General features: G+C 29.3%; 1 protein-coding gene across 1 annotated transcript; it reads left to right on the plus strand.

Annotated features, from left to right (window-relative positions):
- Nucleotides 1–4,008: 4,008 nt before the first annotated feature.
- LOC105776508 (protein CHUP1, chloroplastic) lies at nucleotides 4,009–8,055 on the plus strand. The gene is made up of 7 exons (XM_012599185.2): nucleotides 4,009–4,523; nucleotides 4,946–5,641; nucleotides 5,741–5,872; nucleotides 6,298–6,488; nucleotides 6,571–6,682; nucleotides 7,645–7,791; nucleotides 7,874–8,055. The coding sequence occupies exons 1-7, from the start codon at nucleotides 4,155–4,157 to the stop codon at nucleotides 7,964–7,966; spliced, it is 1,740 nt and encodes a 579-aa protein (XP_012454639.1). The 5' UTR covers nucleotides 4,009–4,154; the 3' UTR covers nucleotides 7,967–8,055.
- The last annotated feature ends 4,309 nt before the right edge of the window (nucleotides 8,056–12,364 follow it).

Below are 12,364 nucleotides of genomic sequence, written 5' to 3' on the forward strand. Positions count from 1 at the left end.
AATAAAATATACTAAAGGTTGGATTCCTCACTTTTTTCTGAAACTTTTGGGGTTAATTCTACCTGATACACTTAAACTATGGGTCTTGTTTTAAATTAGTCTCAATTTCGAAATCATCTCTAAACAGTTACATTAATCAGTCATCATTTCAAATGAAAATTTTAGGTTAAATTATACAATTGGTCCCTATATTTTTTTTGTTTTGAGCAATTTAATTATTTTCTTTTACGTTAAAAGAGATGAAGAAGGGAGGAAAATAGAGAGAGAAGCAGAAGAGAATAGAAAATAAAGAAAATAAAAAGTTAAAAGAACATAAAAGAAAAAAATAAATTACTTAAAACGAAAAAATATGGGGACTAGTTATATAATTTAACCTGAAACTTTTATTTAAAATGATGATTTAACGTGTCGCGTTAGCTTATCGTTACATCGTTAACGACAATTAACAGCTCAATGACTAAAATGTTACAACACAATAACGTAAGTGACTAAAACGTAACATTTCAAACATAAGTGACTAAAATGTAACCTAAGGGAAACAAAAGTGACTATTTTGGTAGTTTACCCTTAAAACCAAGATTGTTATAATATATGTTCTTCTTTTTAATGATTAAATTAATAATTTTAGTAAGGAAATGACTTAATTAATATAATATTGATAGTTTGGGGATGTGAACAGAATGCTTTAAAATTTGGGGATTAACTTAGAATGAGGGCCATAGTTTAGGGATGTCTGTGCAATTAATTGAACGGTTAATTGTAAACTATGACTTGTTTCTAAATTGGTCAATATACTTCAAAACAATTTAATTAAGTTTACTAAAAAATAGTTAAAAGATGTTTGATGCAATTAATTTTATCAACCTAGCCACCAACTCGAGCCTTAAATGTTAGTCCCAAAGTGCTATAATATCGCGTCTTAACAAAATCCAAATTCAAGGTCTTAACGGAGGCCAATGCGGACTAAAACATGTTCAACGACCAAATTGAAAATAATTAAAATTGTGGTATTAATATAAAAATTGAAATAAAGAAATGAAATTTGAAAGTGATGCATTAACAAAAATATACAAAAGTGTACTCACAAAATCATTTAATGGCTTTGATTTTGGTGAAAACAATAATTGTACTTTATAAAAAATAAAAAAATGGAAGGACCAATAAAATGAGGGCATTTGTGTTTATATTGACTTGTAAATAAAGGGTTGAAATGTGAGCATGTGCATGATCCAGTGTCTTAGATTCACAATTTTGGGTCCCATCTGTTCTACACTTTTCTAATCTTGTCCCTAAAGTATCCAAAATATTTATGTGTGTAATTAATGTGTACCTAAAGTATGCCCAATTCCCAATTCATTGCATTTTTAATGGAGTCTTTAAATATACCATGCCATGTGGAATTTGGATACATTAATATCATGCATGTTACACTTTTTTGGGTCCGTAATTTACATTGTTAGGAAGGGTAATCATGAATTGTAAAAAAAAATAGTTTTATAAATTGTAAAACGAACATAAATAATATCTTGGTCATACTTAAAAAGTATAATATTTACATATTTTATTAATTTCATCATTATTCTTTTTTAGCTAAATTAGATCATGTGTGCTTCATATTGACATCACACTATTTATATTATATATCATGTCAAGAAATAATTTAAAAATTATAAAATATTTAAAATAAAAATAAAAAATCTAAAAAGAATTATCATGAAGTACGCGTCTATTACCATGCAAGCTGGCGTGTTTAAAATTTTAATGTTTTGGTTCGTGTTGTCGTTAAAAGAATAACAAATTGACTCTTTTAAAAAGGTTGATAGTTAAAATTGACTCAATAAACTCTTTGTAAAAGATTAATAAGGATAAAATTAACTAAATACATATATAAACATTAAGAGCTAAATTTATTATTATGCCTAAAAATAACGGAAAGTTATAAGTATAATTACGGATTAAAAATAATAATTATTAAATTTATTTAAAGATTGAATTATTTGATGGAGTATTTTACTACCAAAAATATTAAGAAAAAACATCTAAAATATGAATTATGTTTTGGTAAATAAACTGGTGCCGCCAATTTGACAGGCGGCACCAGTAAAACTATACCATTTTGGTAAATAATCTTATGGACATACTCTTTCAGTTATTAATTTTATTTTTGTATTATTTAGGTAGAAAAGCCTTATAGAGATAAAAGATTAAAAGCTACCAATTTTTTTTTTTTTTAAATGGTTCGGACGTCACTTTCTTTTATTTATTGTATTAATTAATTAGGGACGTTTAGTTGTCTTAATCTTGATTAATAGTTTTCAATTTTTTATTCAAAGAATATTGTAATTTATTAAAAGAAAGTGATATCCGAACCATTAAATAAAAAATATTCAATAAATTGGTTTGATGGTTGGGGTGATTATATAAAATTATTTATATTTTTTAAAATTTTATTTAAAGCAAAATATTTTTTTTCTGATTACCAATTATATTTAATATTTATTCGGTTGGTTGGATTAATAATCGAATTCAACTCCTATTAATTGAATTAATTCTGTTTCTTAGAATGGGAACATCAAATTTTGATTAATTCGAGTAAATCAATTAATTTTGTTAACCAAAACTAAATTTTCTTGAAATTTCTTTCATTAATAGAATTTTATAATTAATTAATTAAACGAAATTAAATTTTCATCCATGATTAAAATCAAATAATTAAACCCTGTATTCATTTTTATTTCATTATTAATTTCCTTTAAGTGTCTTTTTGTTGTGAAATTATTTTATGTACTCTTCTCACCGTATCATTTTATTTTTTCAATTATTTAACGACATTTAGGTAATTTTTTCTATGTCATTAACACATAATTTTAGTAATTTTTTTTTACTTTGAACCCCAAATTATGAATCATGAATCCGAACCTCGAATCCTAAACTTTCAGATTCAGGATTTAGTGTAAAAAATTACTAAAATTATGTGATAATGATATAAAAAATTATTAAAATATCATTAAATAATTAAAAATAGACGATGAAATAGGTAGATAAAATAATTTCTCTTTTTTTTCCTTGACATAAATTGGAATCCATTGACTTTAGACGTCTCTGATCTAAAGGAAGTCTCTGTTTGTTAGGAAGATGCAAGCAATCAATCGAATGGGTTGACTCTTTTTTTTTTTTCCCTTTCCAAACAAAATTAAGTAAGCTAAGGATTAATTATTTTAAAATATAGAGTTTACTTATAATTAAAAATTGCTTTTGGAATTAAACTGTTGCTTTCTACTTGCTTTAAATAAATAAAACATGATTGTGAAATTGATGAGAAATAACCATCAACCAATATTTTTTTCGATTATGATTTTAATAAATTATAACAAATTGTTTTATTAAATTATTCTAAAAGATTTTTTAGGAATATTAATGAATTAAATATACCATATTCAAGTTCCATGGGAGCGAAATTTTATTTATAATCATTATTTAACTTATTAAATGAATATAAATAAAAAAATTAATTTGTCAGTAAAGTATGAATCACCATAAATATGAAATGTAAGTCGTGATTTTTTGTTTGGGGATCAACACCTCAACCTTACCATATGTCAAATGGACCATTGCTTGTTCTATATGAAAAGTTTTTATGTACACCACTTTATGTAAACTAATTAGAACAGGCCATTTGCCTACGAATGCTCCAACCACGAAACGATATGTAATATCTCGGGACAAAGAAAGGCCCCTAATATAAACTAGGGTCTTGATAAGATGGTTAAAGTAATCTGAAATATTAGACTTTCCTACTCAACTAAACCTATCACCCATCTCCGACCATCGAATGACTCTCCCTTCAATTCCATCACCAACATGACTAAAGTACAGCTTGATATGAGAAAACATCAACACAAAAAATATCAAAATTTATTCGTTTGTGAAAAGATGTATTACTATAAAATACAAAGGTGATTATAATATACAACATACATACACAAACCCGTCTTGCCGTATAAAAGGGCCGTTGCAGTCCGCCCTTTTGGAATGTATTTAGCATTTGAACGTGTTGTTTTCAATTACAATTCCTTCGAAATCTTCAATAAAAATGAAAGAAGAGTAGCCATCAGAAAACAGAGGCAAAGCATCAAAATTTGTTGATCAAAGCCATGCAACGAAGTCCCACAAAACAAAAAACCATGACCAATCAATCCAAATCCCAGTCTTCATGGGGTTCAAGCATGGTGCAGGGCTTGAAAGCTGACAAGAAACCCAAGGCTCACATTGTCACACTCCAAACCAAGAAGCTCCCTTTATCAAATTCAGATGCTGCAAATGCAAAACAAAAGAACCCATCACTGGTTTCTCATTCTAGAGCTGTGGAGATGTCAAAGGAAGTGAAATCAACGAGGAACCTTGAAATAGAAGCTGTGGAACTGAGGAGACTGAACAAGGAGTTGCAGTTGGAGAAGAGGAGCCTTGCTTTAAAGGTTTCTTCTTTGGAGACTCAATTGGCTTCTCTTGTCAAAGCTAATCAGGTATATTTTCATTAATGAGGTATACATGTTCGATAGAATGCATGTTTATATGAATACGAAGATAGACCTTTCAATAGACAAGTATGTTAAAAAGCTTTTAAACTATTAAAGGTTAAAGTTTTTTATGTGACATTGAGGATTAAATTTAAAAGAATAAGATAAAAATATATTAAACAATGTGTGAGTGTTGACTGTTGAGGGTTAAAATTATTATTATGTCAATTTTAAAAGTTGCCAACGTGACAAAAGAAGAAGAATAGTTGGGTGATCATTTTGTAACTTTTCATAGTTGAGTGTTCAAAAAAGAAATTTACTACTAGCTCGATGACTACTAATGTGGTTTACCCAAATATTAAACATATCCATGTTTGCATACATAATATATCCAGCAATCACACTCATGTTGTTTTGGGTTTTATCAGAGAGATGTTGCAAAATTAAAAGCTGAGGCATCAATGTTGAGGCACACAAATGAAAACCTCGGTAAACAAATAGAAGGTTTACAAATGAGGCAGTTGAATGAGGTTGAGGAGCTTGCATACTTGAGATGGGTTAATTCATGTTTAAGAGATGAATTAAGGAACTCAAGCTCAGAAAAAAATGGTAGAAAGAGATTAAATTTAATTAAAAAGATAAAGAAATGGTCTTTTAGCAGCCATGATTCTTCAACCATAGATCATGCAGCTAATCATGTGGAAAAAGATTGGAAAGGGCAATCTAATGGCATTATGTGTAGAAAAGAAATGGGAAAGGATGGAACAATTCAAAGATTGAAGTTCTTGGGAAATTGTGATGAAACTAATGAGAAAAGGGCTTCGAGGATTCCAAATACTCCTCCTAAACCTTCAAGTTCAGTTTCTAATGGACCTAAAGAGGGAGGTTGTATTCAAATTCCGCCCCCTCCTCCACCTCCACCTCCATCTCGGAAGTTTTCGGTGAGAAGCGGCATAGGATCAGTGCAGCCAGCTCCTCAAGTAGTTGAGTTTTATCATTCACTGATGAAGAGAGTATCTAGAAAGGATTCTCACAATGGAGGAACACATGATGTGCCTGATGTTGCAAATGTTCATAGCAACATGATTGGTGAAATTCAGAACAGATCATCACATTTGCTTGCTGTAAGTACCTTCTACTCCCCGTTCCAACATATTTATACATAATACACATGTTTAGAATTATGTATGAATTGTTTATAGCATCATTTTCTTGTTCTGCAGATTAAGGCTGATGTTGAAACTCAAGGAGAATTTGTGAATTCATTGATAAAAGAAGTCAATAATGCTGTTTATCATAACATTGAAGATGTAGTAGCATTTGTCAAGTGGCTCGATGATGAACTTTCCTATCTAGTAAGTTTCTATTTTATTGAGATGACAACATTGGCTGTTGCTGTTAGCTTTACTTAAAAATTTTGCATATGATCGCCACATTTTCATTTTTGTTCAAGTACTGGTGTTAGATAAATATTTCCAAAAATGGGTTTATTGATATGATCTTCAAGTGCCCCAAATATGTGAATTTTTTTATAAAAAAGTTTAGTATAATCATGTTAGACATGAATGGGAGAAATCTTGTGCATGAATGGGTGTTCCATCTAAGATCTAACCATTTCTTTTTTTCTTTGGTAAGAGTACTATTGATGTGGTTTTATTAAGAGTCAGATTGTATTTTATTTTATTTATTAAAAAAATATAAATTAATTCTTGTATGTTGAATTAAATAGCAAACTGATTCTTTTGTTAAACATTCTATTCATTTTTATATTTTTTGAAAGGTTGATGAAAGGGCAGTTTTAAAACACTTTGAATGGCCAGAAAAAAAAGCTGACACATTAAGAGAAGCAGCATTTGAGTATGGGGATCTCAAGAAATTGGAGTATGAGATTTTATATCACAAACATGGTGATGATGATTCAACAATGCCTTGTGATATTGCCTTAACCAAAATGGCTACTTTATTTGAGAAGTAATTAAATCTAAAATAACTGTTGTTTATGGCTTGCTTCATAGAAAAACCTTTGAACTGAAAATGTGTTTTGAATTTCCAGGATCCAACGTACAGTTTATAGCATTGTTCGTACAAGAGATTCATTGATGCATAGCTGCAAGGAATTCCATATTCCCACTGATTGGATGCTTGACAATGGGATTACAGGCAAGGTACTTCAGGACCGAATTTAAAGTTTTTTTTAGGACTGAAATTGAATTATAAATTTTTGAGAGGTCATGTATTAATTTATGATTTCATCATTTTTGAAAAGGACTAAACAAATTTTTTTTTCATTTTAAGGGGTCACAGTGTAATTTTATCATATATAAATTTATAATTTAATGATTTTTAAATGGTTGAAATACAATTTTCCATTTTGGCCGGACACTTTTACATTCGCCTCCCAATATTGACATTCATATATATGGTAAAACAAGCATAAGAATACGAAATCTTGAGTAGTTCAAGTTTTGCGGTGCATAAATTCTCTTTTGGGTTATTTCGGCTTTGTTTGAATATAATTAAGTTTTTTAATTTGTATTGAGTTTATTATAGTTCTACTTAATCGGACATTTATTATTTGTTGTTTCTACTATTCTTACAATTGGTCCTTTAGAAAAGAAAAAGTATAAAATATACAAAATATTGGTTAATGAACCTCCAAATCGTGACATATTAGTCGGTATTTATTTTTCTCCAAAGATATAGTCTGGGTTCAAATAACAATTTAAGAAAAAAAGAAAATAGTTAACTAAGTTTATATTTTAAATTAGTCTCCAAAACATTAAAATATTTTAATTGAATCTTGAAATATCAACCTTATATCAATCAAGTCCTTCCGTCAATTTAGTTATCAATTTAAGCATTAAACTCCAATTTGGATTTGGCAGGAAACATATTTAAAATATATGGATGTAATGGTAAATACACTTTGACCTATTGCATTGACAATTTCGAATTGACATGATTTAAAAGAAAGAGCCGTGTTTTATTTTTAACACATTAGATCTAAATTATTCATACGATATGTTCACATGTATTTATAATGTTCATATTTGAATTGACGTTTAATGGTTAAACTAATAACTAGTTGATAAAATGACGTAATTGAAAATTCAATGATTGATTTCAGATTAAGCAAGGAACGGTGAAATTGGGAAAGAGGTATATGAAAAGGGTAGCCATGGAAGTGCAGTTGAAAGCAACCATGGAAAAGGATGATCCTTCCATGGATTATATGCTTCTTCAAGGTGTCAAATTTGCTTTCAGAATACATCAGGTTTGTTATTTAACTAAAATTTATAAACTTTTTTTTATATATATTGGCTCAAACATATATATATATATATATATATATGCAGTTTGCAGGAGGATTTGATGATGAAACAATGCATGCGTTCGTGGAACTCAAAAACCTTGTCGACCTCCTCAGCAACAATCAGACAAAGAAATGAACAGTGTTTTGTGTATGACTTGCTCTTGTTGTAATGACTCACTGAGTGAAATGAATCTCACCCACATTGCAAAAAATAGCAATGGAGGTTTTGACATGATGTAACAATTGCCATTGATGCAGAAACTCTAAACTCTCACTCAGTCCCAATAGTAGTGTTGATTGAGATTTGGAGAATTTACTTCCTCTTCCTATATATTTATTTATACATCCTTAAATCACATGTTTAAAATGAAAATTAAAAATAAAATAAAATCGAAAAAATAAAAATGCGCTATAATTTTTGTAAAAATTTTGAAAACCTCAAAATTAATATTTTTATTATATTCATTATTTTTTAAAATTTTCATTTTACGAAATTAATAGCTTGAGGAAGTAATTAAAATGTTGTAAAATTTAGGATTTAACTCTCTATATACCTTCGTCTGCTTTGCATCATACATTTCACAACTTAATATATAAATGAACATGTCAACCGCTGTTACAGCATGCATCTCCTCCACCACCATTTCCCATCATCAAATCACTGAGCCCGTTCGTTCAGTGCCATTGTCGCCACCGTCGGACGTCCCATCTTTAAGCCGATACGAATCTCAGAAGCAGCGTGACTGGACTACGTTCGGCAACTACCTGAAGAACCACCGGCCGCCGTTGGTTCTCTCCCGCTGCAGTGGAGCTCACGTCCTTGGAGTTCCTCAAACTGTATGTTCTTTGGCCACCTTCACCCACCGGCACCATGCCCTTGCCCTTGGATGCTCTTGTTGACCACCTACGTGCAGTGCTTTGCATCAAATTTGATTTACAAGTAGTTATTAATTTGAAGACAACATTATGATAGTCAGGAATCTTAAAAATAGATAGTAAAAAGGAGATATATGATATAAAAAATTTAATTTATTTAATATTAAAATTTAATGTTGAAATTTAAATAAATAGTTTATTATGATGTGCCCTAGAACTCATATATTATTTTGATTTTATTTGTTGTGGCTTGAAATTTGCATTAGGTATATTTGGTGTATATAGTGCGATTTGACATATCAAATTTTCTTTTGTGTGCATTGACATATCAAATCTTTGGCTTTTCATATCCATTTTATATATTTGATTTAACCAATATTATATTCTTTTAATTTTAAAATTTAAAATTCAGGATTGGGTTAGGAAAATTTAAATAAAAAAATCAATTCAATCTTGAGTTATTTCTCTTTTAATTTTATTACTATTTTATTTATTTTAATTAAAATTTCTAACTTTTGACTTGTATTTAATGTTTTAGTTTTGTAAAAATGAATAAGTATTATAAATTATCAATATTTTTTTGGGTCTCACATAAAAGAAAATTTGGGATCGAAAATTAAAATTTTACACATAAAATATCAAAAAAGCTAATTTATAATTAATAATAACCAATAAATAAGACTTCAATTTGAGATTTTCTTTCTTTTAATTATTATTATAAAAAAAAAGTGGTGGACAAAAATAATTGGATTCATTATTTTTTAGTAATTAATCACCAAACGCCATCATTATTCGTTAGTGGTACATTTTTACCAATCCATACCTACCATCTTTTCATTAGAAGTAATGGTGGATCGAGCAGCTTAGCTCGCGAAATTGAACTTAATTTCAATTTTTTTAATTTCAGATCGACTTAGGGTGGGTTTAGATGGGCGATTAGGTGCGGTGCGGTGCGACGGGAGGTAGGCTTCGCGCAACCTATAACTATAATTACGCTCGGGTGCTATCTCCAATAGCCCCCTCACTCGTAGTTACTTTTTAGCTACTACAGTTCATTGAAATTTCGTATAATGACCAATGAAACATCTAGAGTATGAATATACTAGTCTGGCCCGGACTATCAAATTATACTTGATAGCTAACGTACTATAATTCAATAGACTTGGAAGCCGTTACTACAAGCCTATACTTCTACCCTATTGGTTATAGAGTACTACTTTCGCTTTTGCTAGGATAAAGATAAGAACTATTTTTACACTAACCGCAATAATATTTACTCTCACCGCCACCGTTGTTTTTACACTAACCGCAGGTAAATGTACCGCTCATCCAAACTCACCCTTAGATTGATAGATAATATCGCATTTTCGCGGAAAAAACGAAGGAGGAGTTTTGGGTTTTTTTTATTGTTTTTAAGGCTTTGTGGGAGTGGGCCAAGGACTAATGAGTAAGTCTTTCCGGTTATTAGGCTTAATATTATTATTTGAATCAGTCAATTGTAATGGGTTTTGATTTGGGCTATGAGTCTATCAATGTCTCACACTTTGGGTGATTTTTTTCTATGCACAAATCCATTTGATTTGCTTGTTAACACTGAGTATGCATTAATATTATTTCTAGTGTATTATTAAAAATTTAAAATTAATTCCATGCCTTTTCTTTTCTAATTATGAATTCTCATCTACTTTGTTGATAATGCGTTGAATTATACACCGCCAATGTATCAAATAATAATCCTTATGCATACATAAAATGATGAAAGAACCTGTCATATAGGGATTCGATGAAATTCCTCTATTATTAAATGAATCAAATCAATCCTTCCATAATATAGTTTATAAAAATCAAATATCTCTTTTTCATTTTCAGTTCAACTTAAAATAAAATAAACTCAGATATCACGTAATAAAAAATAACATTGTAATGGACTTGAATTTAGAAAAGAATTTTAACGGCGCTAACGGTTCTTAAAGTATTTAGACCAACTAATGTCATTATAAAGTTGAGGTATCAAATTATGTCAAAATTAAAGTATACAGATGAAATCTCAAATTTGAGCGAAATATGATGACTAGATTGAAATTTAATCATTCTTATATTTTAAAAGGTAGAGGATTGAAACTAAAATTTACCCATAATATTCCAAAAAAAGAACTTAAAACCTTCCTTTTACCATTCATATATTTTGACACATCATTACAAATGAAACCACTTAATTTAAAAACTTTAATGATAATATGAGTATTTAATTAAAAATGTATAAAAAGATTTAGAGTCAACATATATGAATTAAAATATATATTGCATATTATCCTAGGAACCTAATTATGTCATTCTCCAAATATCATAGGACCGACCAAAGGCCAATGGTCCCACTAACACATTGACACATGTAATTGTGCTTATCTCAAAATTTGATCATCAAAACCATATAATTTAACACAAAACACAACCATCAAATCATAATTTCTTTATTCCAATTCTTCCGGCTTTTATTTAATTTCTAAAACTTATGATTAGATTAAGGAAAATATGATTTAGAAAAAAGTTGCTCATGGGACCCTATTCTGTACTATGAATGAAATGATAAAAACGACAATTACGTGTTTTTTTATATCCAAAGTTGAGATCACGATTCATGTTGATTTTAGCTTTGCGATTTTATTAATAATTTAATTATTAGATCTTATAATTGCTTTTTCATTCAGTTACATATTTATTACGGAGGGATGGAGGAGGGGACATTGGATTCTCAAAAATCACAAGTTAATATAATGATAAAATTACACTTTGATTCGTTCAAAAAAAAATTCATTTTTATCCCCCTAAAACAATTTCTTAGCTTCAATCCTAGATCGAAATTGTGAGATGTTTGTCGATCAATGAAGCATTGACATTGTTAACAAAGGCTGAGCTTTAGATCCTATTATGTCCGGGTTTAATATGATTCCTATAGTTACTCAAACAAACTTAAAAAGAAGTTAATCTCCCACATTTTTATATTGATTATTATAGTTGTTGGTTCTCCATAAGTGGTTTGAGTACAAAATTTCTAGATTCCACACCATGTCAAAGTGTCAATTAGTTCAATAATAATGATGATTTAAAACTAATTAAATAGTTAAAAAAAAACATTGACCAAAAAGATGCATAAAATTAAGCATTAAATGATGCATATGTAGGGTTTAGGGTTATAAGATATAATTAAAAGAAGAGCATGTGGTCGGCATGCGTGAATATAGTAAATTGAGATGATGGTCAAATCTGGAAAGCCTTTGAGAATAAAGGTAAGTGGGGTTTTAATTATAGATATGCATGTAATGTCATCAACAAACAACTCCAATATTAAAATGGTTTCTTTTCAACATGATGAGCTATAGTATCAGCCATCAAACCCATCTGCTTTCTTCTCTTGTCATAAATACATTCACGACTCTTTCTATCAATTTTAGTAATCACTAAAACCTCCGTTCAATTTTAACTCAGTTGACATCGGGTTAAATTTAAAATTTCGAGGTTAAAGTGTATAAATATATTATTTAATGATTTTTAAGGGGAATGAACTGCAATTTTTACATCAGGACCCTTGGTTGACATTGTTACCGTTACAATAATCAAGGGAATGTGAATTCGGATGCGTTAACACATATCATCCTTC

Source organism: Gossypium raimondii, chromosome 10 (assembly GCF_025698545.1).
Source record: "Gossypium raimondii isolate GPD5lz chromosome 10, ASM2569854v1, whole genome shotgun sequence".
Lineage (NCBI taxonomy): Eukaryota > Viridiplantae > Streptophyta > Magnoliopsida > Malvales > Malvaceae > Gossypium > Gossypium raimondii.